Source organism: Protopterus annectens, chromosome 14.part0, assembly GCF_019279795.1.
Source record: "Protopterus annectens isolate FY-2018-M chromosome 14.part0, PAN1.0, whole genome shotgun sequence".
In the NCBI taxonomy this organism is placed as follows: domain Eukaryota; kingdom Metazoa; phylum Chordata; order Ceratodontiformes; family Protopteridae; genus Protopterus; species Protopterus annectens.
The window spans coordinates 899,472,240-899,491,682 of NC_056748.1; the positions used below are offsets into that span (position 1 = coordinate 899,472,240).

General features: G+C 36.0%; 1 protein-coding gene across 1 annotated transcript; it reads right to left on the reverse strand.

Annotated features, from left to right (window-relative positions):
- Positions 1 to 1,209: 1,209 nt before the first annotated feature.
- On the reverse strand, positions 1,210 to 18,475 carry HHEX (hematopoietically expressed homeobox). Its single transcript, XM_044056690.1, has 4 exons — positions 17,773 to 18,475; positions 14,503 to 14,681; positions 3,654 to 3,704; positions 1,210 to 2,016 (listed from the first exon to the last, which is right to left on the reverse strand). Exons 1-4 carry the CDS (start codon positions 18,134 to 18,136, stop codon positions 1,774 to 1,776), a joined length of 837 nt encoding a protein of 278 aa, XP_043912625.1. The 5' UTR covers positions 18,137 to 18,475; the 3' UTR covers positions 1,210 to 1,773.
- Positions 18,476 to 19,443: the final 968 nt, after the last annotated feature.

Here is a 19,443-nt window from a genome sequence, read left to right on the forward strand (position 1 = left end):
AGGGATGGGCACAACATTTTAACCAAACATGGAAGTATCCCCTATTCCCTCTCCAATGACCAACAAGAGTGTCTCTCCCTTGCTCATGGAGGAGACCCCAACAGCCGCAGAGGAGTGGCTAACCCCTGTCCATAGTGGCTGTAGGTGTTACACCACAGGGATCCTGGCTAAAAGATCTAAAGAACAAGGTTTGGTCACAGCAGAGTCATGCACCTGCAGCTGAGGCAAACTGCTATCCTACTTTTGTGGCACAGGCTGTTTGTGTAACTTTTTCTTTTTGTGGCTGGAAAAAGGACTGACCATGGGACCAGTAAATTCTTCCATGGTGAAACAAAAATTATACTTCTTTCCTGCAGAAGGCAAGCAACATTAACTGGTAAAATTTTAAAATCTTTAAAAGTCACTTTTTCACACAAAAGCCCAGTAAAAAGCACTTCAATAACCCCACAAACTAAAATAAACGCTATCTTTTAGAATGACAGGATAAAGTGTGCTCCCATTTAAAAGTTGCAGTTTAGTCTTGACAGTTTATTAAAAACACAAACCCTGTAGAAATAACTTTCCTAAGCTGTAAAGTACAATAAAACAAAAAATGTTTAATGTGGAAGGTTTTCCCCCCAAAGCGAACTTACCTGCCCTGCAAAGGAACAGCGGAAACCGACTGACGGTCATCGAAAGCCCGCAGAGACGCGCTCTCTTCATGTGCAGGAAAGCTCTGACGTTGTTGGCGCCCAAACTTGTCTTTTAGTCATTTTAGCTCGGGCTGACAGATTGGGCGCGTGCCGAGTGTCCCGAAGCTTTGAAAGCTGTATGGCTGCTGTATCCTTAGCAGAATATAATACATATTGCCAAAGCTATTGCAGCAGTGATCATTACGATGAACATCGTCAGTATCTCTCATGTAATTTTAACTGCAATAATTTCAGAAACTCTATTAAACGAGTGAACTGTTTAACGTTACTATTTGTTCCGGACCCCAGAAACTATGTTTACTGTATTTATTATTTGATAATCTGTCTGTATTCATATTTAAAAACTAATAAAAATTGACTGTTAAAAAACTCACTAAAAATATTGCCAGATAATGGAACCTGTGCCTTTCCATACTTCATAGGATCAGTTGAGGTCCCGATGGCAATAGAAAACCACTTAAAACAGCAAAATAGTAAAACATATTGATTAAATAAATCCTCTGATCAAGTAGGCAAATAAATATCATTGTTTTACTTGGGAGGCAATATTGTGAATTATGACAGTTATTTAGTACTCGACTGTTCACGATTTACCTAAACACACAGTATTCTTGAGGTAAGAAAAGACTTTACTAAACTTGACAGGAAATGTGTGTGTGTGTGTGTGTGTGTGTGTGTGTGTGTGTGTGTGTGTGTATAAAGCTCACATAAATTATGCGGATTATGTTGTACACGCAGGCGGAATACAAAAGGTTGTACGAAAAATACCAACATCTGCAAATTAGGCAATGTACAAATATTTATATACATACAAGTCCGTCATTACCACCGTCTGTTACCTTAGACTTAAAACAAGAAACATTTTTTCCCAGTGTCCATATACCTAGGCTAGGTCTATATATAGTGCACATATGATATTTACACGACAAAATATTTACAGCAGTTTAGTCCTCTTTTCACTTAAGCTTTTCTGTTCTGGCAAATGAATCCCTTAAATCCAGCTCCGACCCCGATAAAGTGCAAGCTATGGAAACTTAAAACGTGTCCTTTCCTGTGCTCAGGAGGAGCAGCATTTTGGCAATCAGTGGTTGGATGTATGAAATCCTTTGTCATCGTCGATATCGACCTCTTGATCCGAATCATCGGACACGTCCGATTCTAGATCCCCCGGAGATAAGGGAGAGGAGGAAGAGGATGGACACGGAGTTCCCTTCAGGTAGCTCTCTGCGGTTTGTGGGTCGCCTGCTACACAAAGCTCTGATCTGGAGTTGTGGTGATTTGGGTTACTTTCAGCGTCTTCTCTTTTGCCTCCCAGTGGGTTTTCCTAAAACCAAAAAAGGGGCGAAAGAAAGTGATGACTGTCATGATGTGGAGTTAAATGCAGAATTCATAATAACTTAAATCCACTGCTTTCGAAAACATACCGTACAAACAGTATCCATATCTATGATTTTACAAATAGCGCTATGATTTTTGTAGTCAGATTTTGTCTTGTTCATTCTAGATTTAATTGTTTCCATAAGAGGTGTTTAAGACTACACACACATCATTAGATGAATGGACTAAGCTTATTACTACTAACTATAAGTGGCTATAAGTGAAAAAAAAATGTTCCTCTTTCTTGCCCTCTGCTATGAATTTTTTTTTTTTTTTTTGCGCAGACGGTGGTGTACACATGATTGCCATGATTTTTAAAGGCCTGTGCTATTATTTTAATTCTCATAGACTGAGAGGTAATGTACTACCCATTACTCCCAACAAATAATGCAACTAAATCTTATTCCACATCTATCAACTTGATACTTCAGGGTCATCCCTGACTTTGCATCTAAATCTTGCTGTCACATAAAATGTGTTTGTTACCGGAACGCACAAAATATACATTATAGAAAGTTAATAAGACATACTAGAAATGTTATTATTTAATGACGGAAGACTAGACGAGACTTGATGGCGATTATCTGTCGCAATCTAAATGCATGCCCATTCAGATTATGTAAGAGAATAAAACGTCCCTACATTTTACTAAATATGCATGTCTTGTTTTATTAATTATCTGAATGAATAAAAATGTTCCTAATTTCTGGGCGTGAAGACTGTGAGGTAGTAATGTTTTCCTGGATTTAAAATACATAGGTTCACTTGCTATACATTAGCAAGTGTGCCATACCGGGACAGATTTTTCTCCAGCCCACACATTGTAAACCACCGAAACAACTGTCAAGGGAATAATTAAATCAATAATACTGCAGTCTGACTTAACTGCTGCTTGTGCTACAGTGTTTGCAGTAACATCACTGCCAGTTAAATCTGCAGTTTTTGTTTATTTGTCACTTCTCTTCCTTTCGGGCATGCTCATGATTGTCTATTCCTCACATTCAATATCTGATAAAGAAATGAATTGTAAACGTGTCAGTATGAGTACCTGCAACACATTTTCTCTAGTTATGTATAAATTATAACTATTGTTGGAATAAACAGTTGTTATATTTGCACTTCTTGTATCCAAAAGGTCAACTGATTGTGCCCAAATGGATGTTCCTGTTTTCCTAATTGAATGTATTACTTACAGACCACGATTTCATTGTGGATGTATAAAGATTTAATATGATAGCTTAACTTTTCAGAGGAGAAAGCCAGAGTCGTTTACAGACAATTACTTTATCTACCTACATTAATTGGGCAAACAACATATGGGTTTACAAAATAATTAGCAGGGCTTTAATAGCAGCAGGGTGAGAGCCAAGAGTTGGTGATAGGCAGAGAAGCCACATTAGAAGCTTTTAACATTAGTGCTGCCTGGATGACCCATCCTGCGTGCCAACATAACTATTTGCCTTTTTAATCAAGATGAAGAGGTTAACAGTTTTTTAAATTACTTCTGCACACAATATGGGAAAGGTTAACATAACAAAAATAATTCATTAAAATATTACTATAGGAACTGAAACATCGCATTACCTGTTTCAGGCGCCTCCATTTGGCTCTGCGGTTCTGGAACCACGTTTTAACCTAAAAAGACAAAACATATATAATTTTGAAAGAATATAATGATCACAGGAATATATCACTTTGTCCAATACTATATATCTTGCAGTTAGGATGGTGCTATAATTTGAAAGTGTTTATACAAACCACTTCTCAAACATATTTATTCTTAAAAATAGCTGATTTAAAAACTAAAGAAATAAATAAATGACCAAAATACACTCTTTATATATTTCCAGAGTCTTTACTTGCCAACAATCTAGTCTGTGCATTTCCATACAGATAGTCAAAAAATTAAACAAAACAAAGTAGAAACATCACGAAACACAGATAATGAAGTTTGGTAAGCCTGATCATCTTGCTAAACTTATTTTTTCTTCGAATTTTTCTTCTTAAAGTCTAAATGCACAGGACATTCTGCTTACATGAAAATACTGCATGTGAGGGCTAGATGGGGAATAGCATGGTGAGGTGTGCAATGCAGTAAATGAGCGAAGAATAATTACAGACATATTAAAAACAGAGGTATGCACTAAGGCAGCATGAGTATCCCAAACCCCACCTGCAACAACGATTTCTGTTTTCCAAATCTATCTGATTAAAACAGTAACTATTTTTTTTCAGATGTCAACACAAACAAGCAAAACTAGGGAAAACCTAATTATTTGTTTTACTTTCCCAAATATTACAGTTTACTGATACCGTACATATTGAAGAAGACTTGAAAACAATGTCTTAGTATAACGTCATTTCGGTAGCATTTAATATTTTGAGCAGGTAGTTGAAATGTATAAAAAACTGTTTTCACCTATATTCCAGTAACAAAAATAAAAGACGGCATAATATGATCAAGCAAACAATATGGCAAAAAGTGTATAAGATATAATTAAGTTACCTTATTTTAACTGCTGCAAGCAATTCCCCCTTTCCTCAATTACTAAGTAGTCCTATAACCAACAGCATGATGTCAGTGAAAATATCACATAAGAGACACAGACAGATCTGGATATGTACCGTATATACAGTTCTTTGCACAAGTAGCTTGCTGATGGACAGAGAACACGGCATTACTGGCACTGACTGATTAACTTACCAGTTCATCCAAAAGCGTTAACTCCTTTTGTCTGACATGGAAATCATTCCAAAATCTCAGTTAAAGCACCTATATAATCTCTCTCTAAAAATTGCATGCTTTCTCACCTTAGATGCTTCAAGTCCTTCTAAAAGGAGCCTGGCTTTCTCACAAGGAAAGGTCTCCAGCACCATAGAAGGGAAGTACACATCGATGATTAATATTTCTGGACCACAACACACTGGCCCAACACTGCTTTTTCTGTCCCCATTCACTTCTACACTGCTTTCTTCAGTTTCTTTCTACCTCCTAGTAACCCAGCATAAGCTTATTCCCCTCTCAGAATGACCTTGTTTCTCTAAAAAACTATCGATCGACTACTGTTCCACAAAATACCAACAAAGGACAAACCCAACGCTTAAAGGCTATATCCTTAGCTCTTAAAAAACTGTAACACCTTCACGTCTCTTATACAACACACACACACAGCTCCCTATTGAAATGTCAGAATTTGAAATGTTGAGTTCCAACAATCTGAAAAGAGAAAATAATGGTTACCCATACACACAGTCCAACCTCTCTTTTTTTCATTATTGGCACAGTTCATTGGCTCAAGACAACTACTACTGATATTCTAAGCTCTAGACACAGTTGTCTGCCATACAGTTTTTCTACCATTCCCTTGCTAACCTCATTTAAACTTTTACAGTCATACAGATGAAGATTTACATAAGAAGATAAGGTGTTTCCTTTTTTTTCAAATATAATTTTTATTGCATTTCTCTTCTATTTAAATACAAGAAAAGAATGACAGAAAATATACATACAAGCTACTTGGAATATCAAGTTTCAGTCGTCCAAATACAATATACATAACATAAATCATCAATGTTAGGGTAACAATTATACAGAATTGTCTAATAATCAAGCTGCACTTAATGACCTGTAAAACAGACATTTACATAAAGATAGTATACAACATATTGAATATGTGACATTAAAACATTACAACCAGATATTCTAGTCTACCTAAATAAACATTCTGTCTTGCATTAACTATGTACAATATATACATTGATGTCACCTTAATGTTCATCTTATATGTGTTTGCCATGACCTGTACACTGTTATTGTGGGTATTTCTATAGTAATTGTCTTTAGTTTCCCTTAATTATGTAAAGTAATATTGATGGTGAAGTCCCTTGTTCATAAATCAATTTTATCCTAGGATTTCTAAAAGCGTTTTCCAATGTTTCTGATAGTAAGATAGTTTTTTTGGCTTCTTGTAATTAATTTGCTGACTAATAAGTATTTTATAGTCATTCCTTTAAATTCTTCCCATGTGATTTTACTTCTATCTAACCAATTTTGGGCTATATATGATTTGATAATTGCACACAATGTGACTATGATGTGTTTATTTTCATATGAGAAATTATTAGGGAATATATGTAAAATTGCCATTTCTCATGACAGGGTAGATTTGGTGTATCCCTTTTTTTCTAACTTGGTTCTTAGCGAACACCATAGCTTGAAAACATTTTTACAGCTCCAAAAAATATGAAGGGTGTCAGCAACACTGTTTTGGCATATGGTACAATAAGGGGAGTGGGAGGGATTAATTTTACTAAGAAAAAGTGGTGTGTGATATGCATTGTTACTGATCATAATTTGGGTATAAATTAGTTTTTAAGGGGAGTTAATTTCAAAGTAAGTTCAATAGCATCAGATTTTTGTTCATCAGTGATCTTATTATTTTTCTCTTCCCAAAATTTGGAATATAGAATTGCATCTTGATATCTAATTTTGTAGGTTGTGCATCAGGGCCGGCAACTCGGCACGTAAAAATCTATTGCCAATCATTAGCAGACTATGTATTTGATAACATTTTATATCTCAACAGTAGCAGGTTAATAATTTGTTGATATATGCATGTCTTGGTTGTCTATTTTGACATTCATAATAATTGTGTTGATCAGGTATATTAATTGGTTGATTATGGTATTATAGCTTTTATTTACTTCAAGTTTTTGTCTAATATTGTCAACTTAGAAACTTTTGATCTGGTATAGGTCCCGTACAGTGATATTTTTAATTTTTGGATACTGATTCAGGTTTAATATAGTAACTGTTTAATTTAATATTATGATTAAGGTGTACTGGCTGTCCCAATACCAAAGTATCTTTAAGATTTAGGGATGCTACCAGCTTTTGAAATATTACTGTGTTTCTTATTATTATGGGATGAACCTTAAAATGCTTTAAAGTCTTAGAATTTAGAAAGGGTACTGCTCTAGGGTTTAAATTGCATGAGATTAGATGATTGTAATATATTTTAATCCATAGTGGATACCATGCTTTGTTGGATGGTTCAAAATTTGCTATTTCTATAATTCGACTAGCGTTTAGTATGTTGTAGTATGTTTAGAATTCAGGTAGGCCTAGGCCCCCTTTTTGTTTGGGTAATGTTGATTTGGTGTATTTTATTTTTGTACTTTTTGGATGCCAAATAAACTTTCCTAGTAGTGTTTCAAGTTTGGAGAGGTTTTGTGGTATATTTTGGTTAATAGCACTAAAATGAAACAATAGTCTTGGAAGAATATTCATTTTGACTATGGTCGCCTTAGCTAGTGGAGATAGATTGAGGTTTAACTATCTCTTAGTGTCTTCAGAGATGTTAGACCAGGTTTTAAACAAGTTGCTTTTAGTCACATCAGATTGGGAGTGAGTGAAAACAATACCCAGATATTTGAGATTATAATTTACTTTAATTTCAGTTTCAGGGAAATAGAATTCCTTATGTCCTAGAATATTCAGAGGGAATATGATGGATTTATTAGGGTTAATCGCATAATTAGATATTTTTGAGAATTTTTCAATGGAGTTTAGTATCTTATTCAAATCAGTATTAGGTAATTCAAAATAAATGTTAAGATTGTCAGCAAAAGCTGTATACTTTATTGGGACTTTGGAAATATTCATAATATGGTGGTGAGTTCTTTGTGATATTTTAAGCAGCAGAAGTTCTATGTATATATTGAACAGGTAAGGTGATACTGGGCATCCTTGCCTTGTACCGTTCACTATTTAAATAGGCTTTGATTGCTTTTTATGTATAGATAGTGTTGTTGTGGCATTTTTGTATAAAGCCCTAACCATGTTTATATAGCCCTCAGGAATACTAAATTTCTTGAGTATATTTAATAAAAAATCAAAATTTACTCTATCAAAAGCTTTGGTTGCATCTACTGACAGTGTATAGCTAGGGCATTTATCATTTACTTTTAAACTAATGATTGAATCAGTAGTAAGTGTGTTGTCATATATATGTCTGTTGTTCATAAAGCCTAGTTGTTCAGAAGATATAAAGTAAGGTAGAATTTGTTTGATTCTACTAGCTAGTATTGTAGAAAGAATTTTAATATCAATATTTATGAGTGCTATCGGCCTGTAGTTATTTGGGTTTGATGCATCAGATTTGGGTTTTGGTATAAATATAATTTTTGAGTTATTGATATACAGGTCTTTGGTACCGTACTTTATTATGTGTCTGTATACTTTCAGTAGTATAGGAGCTAACTGTTTCTTGAAAGTCTTATAAAATTCCGCCACGTAACCATCAGGCCCTGGTGATTTACCTGGTTTCAACTTATTTACAGCAGCAATGATTTCTTCTACACTTAAGGGAGCTTTAAGATTATTTATTTGTGTCTCATTCAATACTGGAAATTGTAACTCTTCGGTAAATTGATGAAACAGTGACTCATTAAACTGGTCTTGGGTGCCATACAGTTTTTGGTACACCTCTTCAAAAGCTGTGATGATCTCTTCATCTGTCTCTAAAGGTTTGTTATTATAATTTAGTTGCATTATTTTGGTAGGAGGATTCTTAATGTTTATGATTCTTGCCAGTGCTTTTGAGGGTGATTGAGCCCATTCGGCATATTTGTAGAGGAGTTTAATTTCATTGATTGAGTACTGTTGTGTTTGAATTTCACGTAGTTGCCCTTGTAGTGTAACCATTTGACTTTCAAGTACTGGTGAATAATTTATTTGCAGTTCTGACTCTATAAAGATAAGGTGTTTCCTGTACTTGAGCGTCATGCATTTAGACACGATTCTAGTATGCCATAATACAGCAATCTCTGCCCTCTAAACCCTGATTAATACAACATGTAGAAATAGGAATGGGGAAACTAATAGAAATCTACAGTACGTTAACTAACGATTTTAACTTTGTATCACACTCTACTTCTTGTTTTGTTGCAATATGATGATACCTACCACTAATGCAACAGAGTTCACCATCTATTTTGTCAAGGGATTTTTCAGGGTGTAATGGACAAATAATCTTTCTCTCTCTCAATTACTTCACTATTTTCAGGAGTCTTTAAAGCTCCATAATGGAAATGTTGCTCCATCCCACCTACGTAGACCAGCTCACAAGAGATCTCCCAGAACTTTACCCAAAAGACTAAGCAGATGATCGAACCCTTCCTAGCTCTGAGCATCCATCATGATAACCTAACCTGGTACTGATATAGTTAGTGCCACCCACAAGTAAACAACATGTACTATAAGAATCTTAAAAAGTATGCTGAAGCAGGGGACAAACTTCAACTTGCTGTTCTCATTCAGAATTTAATTGTTCATTTTGAGAGTAAACTAAAACTATACATTTTAACATATTTTGGACTAGAACTTCATCCTTCTCTTTACTTTCCATTGATAAATTGTGCAATTATGACAATATGCATTCACTGAAACTACACTTCACTAAACATATGCAGTCAGAAGTCCTGAAACACATTCTAAATCATAGGAAAAGCGTCTTCATCCATATGATTCCAGTGATAAGAACCAACTGATAATTAATACTGGATACTGTAGGAACTCTTCACACACAGTAAATTAATTATTCCTGGTCTCTGCATTCTCAATGTCACATGCAGATGTTAGAAACTGTGTGACTATTGTGTACAGTTCATTCCACAATTTCAGTTGTGTGCACTTAGAGATAGCAGCCAGTCTTCAGTATGAAGCATTTCACAACTTCAGTGGTTTCACCTTTTTATACCAAGCATATAAAAGGCAGATTTATTTATTTATTTTTATTTTATTTTACATTTGTTGACCGGGATAGTCCAACTGGATTCATGTCCATTTTCAGCAGAGGTCCAGGGAGAAAAGCTCCAAGGTAAACAGAAACAATAAAAACAATGAAGACATATTACAGATATGGTATTGACAAAGAATACATGAGCAAACATGAATAGACAAGTTCAACAGGTTAGAGTTACTCCTGGTAACAGTCAGGGGAAAATTAAGCAGTAGTTATTATACTGGGCATGTTGATTTGTGATTTCAAACTATCCCATGAACATTACAGCCTCACTCTGTCTTCAGCTATATAGCTACCAAGCCATTTCCAAAGTTCCTATCCAAATCATTATGTTCCCTAATTGATAAGGGGGGAGTTGGTGTAATGGTTAAGGTGTTTACCTTACAGACACAAGGTGCAGGGTTTGAAACTCATATGGGACAATTGGCTAGGCTTAAAATGGCCCACAAGGCAATTAGCCTAGTATTAATCTATGAACCTATGAACTTATAAGCTATTAAAGTGGGCCATCGCCATTTAACTCCTTTCCAAGGCACCTACATTCTTGTACTCCTCTGTAAAGTCTACCCTGATGTTCTGCATCAGAATAAAGTCCCAGTAGATCTGCTAGATAGACATTATTTAATGTGGCGATGTATCATATCATCTGTCACAGTTACATCACCAGTAGATGGTTAAAATGCAGCAATGTTTTTCTTAAAGATTATGGTGGTGTGAAAATTGGCTCTAGGTGATGATCACTGTTGATGTGACACCCCAATCCAAAGTAAATCCTGGAAAAAGTGGGGGGGGGGTTGATGTAAATCCTGGAAAAAGTGGGGGGTTGATGCATATGCTATACACTACTGCTTCACTATCTAGTTATCTTTTACTTTATTTTCCTCATATCCTTTTACATGGTACTTTAGTCCTAATTGGTACTACATCAGACATACCAGGGTATAAGCCATAACATGTACCGTAGAACATATGCACCCCTAGAGCTTCTGGGGACCTTGCAGTACTCAGATCACTATCTGAATAATGGAATTATAACCCTGATGAACCAGCAGCCAGCTGTTGTGCCCTTACTGTGGGTTTACAAAATAAAATGAAAGCTGCTGCCACCAACTACTGTGTTTGTTTGCACATCTCTCTAGTTTACCTGCATACATTTTTACTTAATACTGTGGTTGTGGCCCCTTCTGGACACCCTTAAAAAGAAACAACTTAATTAATTTAAAATGATCAAATACAATTAATGACAACATAAATACATAAAACAGCATTTTGTAAATAGTGTGTTATTGTGTAAGACTTTCTGCAATACTCATATTTATGAGTAACAACCAAATGGAGGAAGATCTTCTCTGTCTTGAGTTGCTGGCTTTCGGGCACAGTTCATTCAGCAATGATTGTAGTGTGATTATCCTGTTATGTTCTTGACCAGTATCTCATGAAGCACTGTTATGTGATCATTTTCCAGTTGAGTATTTATTTCAAACGATATAGAAAAGTCAAGAAATCTTACTGCAAAAATGTGTTTCCTTCATTTATTTTCTGACTGTGTTATATTACCTATTGCACTCTTTCAATTTACTTACTAATACCTTTCAACCGTCTCTGATTTTTAGCTCTGTCCCTCTTAATCTCCAAAAACTGGCGATTTTTGGAGAAAAGGTGTTGAATTACATTTAATAAATAATAACAATAATTAGAGTTATAGATGTCTTTTAATTCGGAAAATGTATATTAATGCACATTCTCTTATTCTGTCAGTGTCTTAGTTTACAAGTACTAATATTTTAAAATTGTCCCTATTATTTCTAGATTTTGATTTTCTCCTGTCTCTTTTTTGATTTGTGATTCGTTAAGAGCTGTTTCCACACACCCTGGGGATGTTATTCTTGTGTGTATCCTGATATAACATTTCAGAAACAGCACCACTATTAATAAAGGTTCCCTTGCAAATGTATCATCTGAATGCAGGATTCCAACCTGCTTTGTTTTCTAATAATTTACGCCACTTATTCACCCTTCAGTAGTCTCACCCATAACCCAGAGATAACTGGGATGGCCCACATACCTCTCAACTCACAGAATGTCCAGATTTTTGCCTCATATTTTTGGTCTACCTTTCAAAAAATATTGGTTTTCTAGCAAATCATTGAATATTTAAGTCAGAAAATAATGACAGACATTTGAGTTTCAGCCTTCATACACTTCAGAAAATGTATGCTAATGCAAAACCTGTTATTCTATCAACATTGTAAGTTTGTAAGAGCGATATTTAAAATTGTCCCTATTTCTGGGCCTTTGTTGTCAACCCCCCCCCCCCCCCCACACACACACACACACACACACACACATTATGTATGGCTTTGTCCAGATTTCTTGCTCTAAGAGGTTGATAGCTATGATGGCCCAGTTTTCCGGTCTTCTTGCACTTCAAGCTGTTTAAATATTTTATGCACCACAAGTACAGTCGTTATAAACAATTCCTCCGACATACAGTAGTCCACAGATGAACTGAAAACTGCATATATGGTAACTGAACACATTGGAGCAGCAGAGGTTTACAGCTTTAGAAGAGGTCCACCCCCCCCCCCCCCATACATATGCACACATACACACACCGCCAAATTTAATATTACAGTCTTTAATTTACAGATCCAGAAACTGAGAAAACTTGACTGCATCCTAACGTGGTCTATGCAATGATTACTGTTTTGCTGTTGTCTGTTACTATGCACATTGTTTATCTTGCTTATTTTTCCTCCATTTAATTTACGTAACTATGTAGTTTGTTCTCATACCCCTATCCATATTTACACATTCTGCATGACTGTACTTTTTGTTAAAATCTTAATAATGTACGTGACACTTATTAACAAGTGAAAAAAATGATGTCAGCGAGCGTTGAAGGGGGGGAGCTTCATTTAGAACTACAAACAATAGAAGCAGAGAAGGAATAGCAGGGGGTAACCTGAAGCAAAGGAGGGACTTTCAACGTTAGATAAGGGCAAGTGATTGTCAACAACCAGCAAACACACACCTACGTTATACTGTACTATAAATCTAAGTCTTTCAGGAGAAGTATTAGGTGAAATTCTCAGTTTAAATTATTTACGTTCAGAATGCTGGCATACCTCAGCTGTTCCTTATTGTAAGGGATGTCCCTGATTCTGGCTTAGAATTTACCACGCCCTGCTCTTCCTAAAATTAGGAATGTCTTATAAAAGGATGGTGGACTGGAGTCAGTCCGCAAATAATGACTATTACTAAAGACAGGCTTTTTTTTATTTCAGAAATTCCGTGTTAATTCATGTTTTCTTATTCTTTTAGTTTTTTAGGTCTGTACTACTATTTGAAATGGCCCCGATTTAGGAAGTTTGTCCATGACTCTTTTAGCTTTATTCTGATCCTGAAGGTAAGAAGCTGAAATTTATTAATGCAGTAAATAAGTTGACCAGTTCAAGACACAAATCGTCAAAAATCAAAGTGACCCGATTTTAAAGGCAAGCGGTTGAGAACTGTGAATGCAGTAAATAAGCCGAAAATGTCAAGACAAAATAGTGCAAAAATTATATTAAAAACTATCAAAACTATATTCACAGGTTTCAGAACTGCATAAAATGGACGAAACCAGCGAGTAATTGGGAAATACAAAAATATCTGCAGTGCATGCATTTTAATGTGTTAAACTACGTGCTATCACTGCTAGCACTGAATATCTCTCAGCTGTCCCTCGTAGTTTTTGATTGACACAAAAGGGTAAACCGACATTCTAGGAAAACAATTGTTTCAGATAAAGACTGGGATATTAGTCAACAAGGTAGCCTGAAACACAGGGGGAGGTGCACCAGTGTGGGCATTTTTCCTGGAATTCTAGAGCTTGCACTCTCGATGCCAATGTACCAATTTTTCAAAGAAGTGATGTTTTTTTGGTACTGCAGTTAATATTCAACATCATCCTTTTTTAACAATTGTCTATATTAATGTCCTTATTTACGCACCTTACAAAGGCATAACTTGCTAAAGGGATGTTTTCATGCTACAATAATTTTTAACGTTGTGCTTACTCGCTAAAGAATGCAGACAAGGCCAAAATTATTAGGGACAAAAGTCCATAATCAGTGAGTTTTCTTTTTAAACATGGGCATTATTCACTTGCACTTGATAAAATAAAATGTGCGTTTAATACGTTATCTGAATAATTAAATGTATATAACTGTAACGATTAATATTACGTATAAACTATAATACTGTAAGTCACGTCACAATTTTCAAAAGGCAAGATGATGTTTTTTAAGCAAAATACGGGACAGCACTGAAAATCAGAAATAGATGAGGTGCAAACACATAGGCCAGTCCTGGAGACTTAAGATCACAGTTGCGTGTGTTATTTGGACCAGTCTCATTAAACCGTCTGCAAATTACGTAAACTCGTTGTCCACTCAAAACCTATATACTTTTTAATCAGTCGGAAACAGATACAATCAAATTAATTTCATTTCGATGTCATCACTTTATTCTGATATTTTAAACAGGGAGACTTAATGCATTATGCAGCTGTTTGTTATGAACGGCTAGTAAATTATGAATCTTTGTAATTTATAATATTCACTTTTTATAAAATCTGAACGTACCTGTCTTTCACTTAGTTGCAACATCTTGGCAAGCCGTTTCCTTTCAGGTGGTGAGAGATATTTCTGTGTTTCAAATTTCTTTTCTAATTCAATGGTTTGCTCATTTGAAAATCGAACTTGCCCTCCTTTTCTTTTATGTAACGGCCTTTGAATAAATGGGCTCCATACCAGAGGTTTACCTACAACCGTGAAGTGAAAACACAAAATCATATTCGGAATGTGTTTTTTAAGCCAATAAAAGTGGTTACATGAAGCAGTTTATTTAACATAAAATGTTGATAACAGCAATGCAGCTGAAGCATGTAATTTAAGTGGACTACAACTCTTAACAACATTAAGTCTTAACCTCTCCGGCTGTGTTCAAAGGTGGATATCAGCAGAACTGTGATGTAAATGGTGTGGGTATTTCTCATAGCTGACAGTTTTATAAACACACTGGTTAAGAATTGTAACACTTAACTACTATAGTGTAGGCACAGTCTTAATCCTGTGGGAGTTATTTGTACTCAGCAGCCTCGAACCACCGTATACAGATAAATATAGTTAAATAGATGTCGATCCATATTAAACGTGAGCTGTCTCAGTTTCAAACTGGTTTAAATATGGTTTGTGTACTTAGACAACCCTCTAATTAAATACGCACACCATACCCTTAACGACTTATTTTCTAAAGCCAGTACAGTTAATACAACTTCAAAGTTTTGTAAGGAAAATGTATCCTTTTGATTTCTGTGAACAAAGTCACATTAAATGTTATAGCCTCTCAAAGGGTTCTGTCGACATTTCCGTCAATGTGTTTCCTGTTGGTCTGTCTCGCAAAAGGCTTTGGCTTCCTTCTGCTCTTGCATTAACAACTCAAGGAAGCTATCTTTGCATTTTTGAAAACAAATGTTGAGACAGCTCATACAGCTATGAAAAGCATAAAGCAATTTCACGCACAATGTGCAGGGTCATAGTAACAATGCTGATATGTTCTGGGATGAGCAGAGTAATTCATTGTAATTCATGAGATGTTTATAAATCTGTCAAACTGGAACTAAAGCGCAATTAATGATGTCGACAAAGTAGTCTACTGGGCTTATTATATTATAAGAGCCAGCCAGCTACTAGTGGTGCAACAAATTACTAATAAGTAGTTTATTCAAGCAAAATGTGGATATGGGCTTGAGAAAACAGAAATTAAATAATCTGAAAACAAATTGCTTTATAATTACAAACTTAAAAAATGCAATTAACTTTTTATGCAGAAAGGAAAATAAAAACGTGTGCATTCTTTTATTTATCTTGTGTGAATATATATGCACACACCCACACGTATATATGCAGTCACACATATATTATATATATATATATATATATATATATATATATATATATATATATATATATATATATACACACACACACACACACACACACACACACACACACACACACACGCATACATATACTTATAACTGTTCGAGGTTATTCAGTGCCACAACTATTACTTAGAACATCTGACAAAACAACATTTTTTTTTTAATCACAGCTTGCGTCAGACACTGGACTTGGTGCAAAACAGCTTTATACATAGGAAGCAACTGGTTCTCGTAGCTGCCATGAAGTTCCATCCCACACAGAGGAAATGAACAATATCAGAAAAACGGATCCCGGCTATCAGAAGCCGAGTGTTTCCTGAATATGTCTGTATTGAGGATGTCGATAAAATAATCAGCAGTGTACACGACTCCCGGCTTCAAGCAGTCAGGAAAACATCGAGCAGCTTCTGAAACCAGATTTACTCCTATCGAGAGCTCAAGATTTCCTGTATGAACGGAAAGGAGGGCAGCCTTTCTTCACAGCACTTGTTAACCCAAATCCCTTGAGTAATAATCACTCGAATGTGCTGCAAGGGTTGCCTGTCACTGTACTGCAGTTCCTTTCTTTTCAACTTTACGCAGTACACTGGTAAGCTTTCACTAAATCTGCTCATCTGTTTAAAATGCAAACTAGAAATATGAACTTGTGCTCTAGGGACCTGAAAAGTGAAATCCCGCCAGTACTCTACAATCAAATTCATGAAATAAGATATCCTGAAATTGAATTTAAAACAAACATTAAATACGATCTATAGAAAACGTTTTTTTTCTTTCCATTTTCATTCTAAATGTCCCGTTGATGGCCTTATTTAGGGTCCTTCAGAATTGTACTTTATCTTATAAAGCAAGACTTCCAGCACATCTGCACTGCACATCAATGAACCATATATTAACCGAAGAGCAGTACATTTTAATTCTGATTAAGTAGCATGTTGAGAGATTTTCTTAACTGTCTTGTTTTATCGAGCCATTAAAGTAGCGTGTCCTGTTTATAGACATCATCGAAACCAATGTTGCATGAAGTGCCAAGGTGCAAATACAAACCGTCCAAGTTAGCCTCTCTGTAATTTTATTGCACGCATGTAAAACATGCCACCACAGTTCTCAACTTTTTTACTTAAAAGACTAAAAGGTCAAAAAATCAGGACTGATAATATGCATCAAGAAAATTAACAGAATAACTCAATTAGATTAGTGTACAATTTCTGAAGAAATAGAAGACTTAGAAGTTACGCGACATTATATAATGACCACAACACTCCATGTTTTGTCAAAAATTACAGACTTGATCAAGGATAGAGTAAACTTTGTAAGGTAAAATATGAGACGTTTGTGAGAAAGCCGAGAGTATACAACAGGGGAAGACATTAGAACAATTGGTTCCCCTGGTAAAACTTGTTTAATTTTTTCAGAAGTAATAGAATTATGTGCCGCCTTCAAAAATTAGCTATGCAGCGTGAAATAATGCTGAAGCTGGTAAAAGCATCTCCGCTCAGCCAGTGGAATCTGACTTACTATGCATGCAAAAAATTAAGTATTTGCAAACAGTTGTACAAAAAGCCGTGCGTATTTTATCACACTGTGAAATGTATCAAATTTACCTACAAAGGAACAACTGCCTTAAAATGTATGGCTATTGAACTGATTTGTTGTTCCACTAATTGTGTAGTTACTTGTTCTCTCAATTTTGGATGCAGGTTGCCAGGATAATTCAATGTGGAAAGTATCAGACTACAAAATAACTGCCTTTTCCAAAACAGAGCACGCCCTCTCTATGGATATATGATTAAGAAGTCATTTACCCATACCATAGCCGCCCTGTCACCTCTGAAAATAAATATACACTTCTGTAGTGTCTCGCAAAGCAGACTGTATTACTTATTATATTTAAGTTCATAGTTAGACTTACCCAAAGGATCCTGTCTTATTAACGCATGGGCGTAATCTCCCACTGTCCGGTGGAAAGGATACAAAGGGGAAGCAAAAGCGCTGGGTCCATAAGTTGAAGCCAGGGCCGCAGGGTGGGTAAATGCTGGGTGAATAGGCGTAGGCTCATATATGGGAGTTCTATATGCAGAAACAAAGCTTGTGAATGATGAATTGGGGGACGGCAAAGTAGGAGTCGGAATAGCTGGTGTCGATCCAGAGCTGGTGGTCCTTCCAAGAATATCATCAATGTAGAATGGAGTAGGGTGTACAGGCTGAAGCGGGGTGGGAGCATAGAGAGGCACACTCATGCTCACTGCCGAGGACGTGGGGTGTTGATATTGCATAGCTTTCCCAAAGTCTGCTTCTTGTTTCTTTAGGCTTCCTCCTCTTTGCGCTGTGTCACAGATGACTCACAAGTGAAATCTGTCAAGGTATAGTTTAGGGTGGAGGGACTTGATGCTGGAAAATTAGATTCTTACAAGGAATAGTAGCCCGAGTAAGGTAACTTTCTGCCATACATTTATTAACTGTCCGACCTGCCTTTCACCAGGTTAACATTCTACTGGCGTGGGCGGGGTCTCATTAGTTTGATCAGACAGCTTCCTGCAATGATTTCCAGGCGTTGATTTGTTCGACCAGAGATTTGCTGCGGCACGCCATAGCTACGCCTCCATCGACAGAACACGCCTCTAAATAGCAAGCCCTTCCCATCTGTGTTCCATTTGACGCGTCCCCAGCTGCGGAAACTCTGGATAATTACTAGAAGACTGTAAACGAGATGTAACTTAAAGTTTAGTAATAGGGATGGTCCCAGTTCAGATGCCCAACACTTTATTCGCCAATGAGAAGGAGCAGGTCACTCTTGTAAATTTGTAGTGCAAACACTACTGCCCCAATAAATGCTGGCAATGTTGTTACGTACAGTACTTTCACAGGTAATAATAATGAGCAATTATTATCCCGGTGCACAGCGTTTCATAACATAGAGGCGCACTTTGTATTCAACCAGTGCAAGAGACTCTAGCCACAAGGGGTCTGCTTTCACAAAGAAGTAATTTGTGACGCATGTATCAAAGTTTCCTTTCATAACTTACAGCCATATAATTGTTCAATGTTCCTTCTGATTCTCCTGTTGTTACTCCTGTAAATTGTTATATGCTGAAAATAACTGTTCAACAAACTATATTATCATGTATATTGTTTTGGAGCTTTTCTCCCCGGCCCTCCACTGAATATTGGCTCACACCAGCCCAGTGGACTTTCCAGGTTAACAAAAGCAAATAAATAAATAATAAATATGAAGTCATTAATTTTCAGATAACCTGTTTATACTATTCATAGTCACGAGATCCTACCTTTCAACCTTTTAGTACAAGAACTCTGGAAGCCTTAAATAATAGGGGGACAGAGCTCCCAAAATAGGGACATATTTTAAATACTGCTGTAATAAGTTAGAAAGAAGTCTGAAACTCAAATGCCTGTCATTATTTAGTGACTTTAATCTTCAGTGATTTACCGGAAAACTACACATTTTATCAGGAACAAACCAAAAATATGAAGCAAAAATCTAAACATTCTGTGAAAATCTGGACAGTTGAGAAGTGTGCCCGGGGGCATTTCCATTCAATGGGTGTACTACAGCCGCTCGAGC

Bases quoted from the DNA above. Each gene is read 5' to 3' on its own strand.
- HHEX (XM_044056690.1), bottom strand. From the start codon at position 18,136: ATGCAATATCAACACCCCACGTCCTCGGCAGTGAGCATGAGTGTGCCT. The intron at 3,705-14,502 runs GTACGTTCAGAT...TTGTCTTTTTAG, and splicing joins TGCAACTAAGTGAAAGACAG to GTTAAAACGTGGTTCCAGAA. The intron at 2,017-3,653 runs GTAATGCGATGT...TTTTGGTTTTAG, and splicing joins AATGGAGGCGCCTGAAACAG to GAAAACCCACTGGGAGGCAA.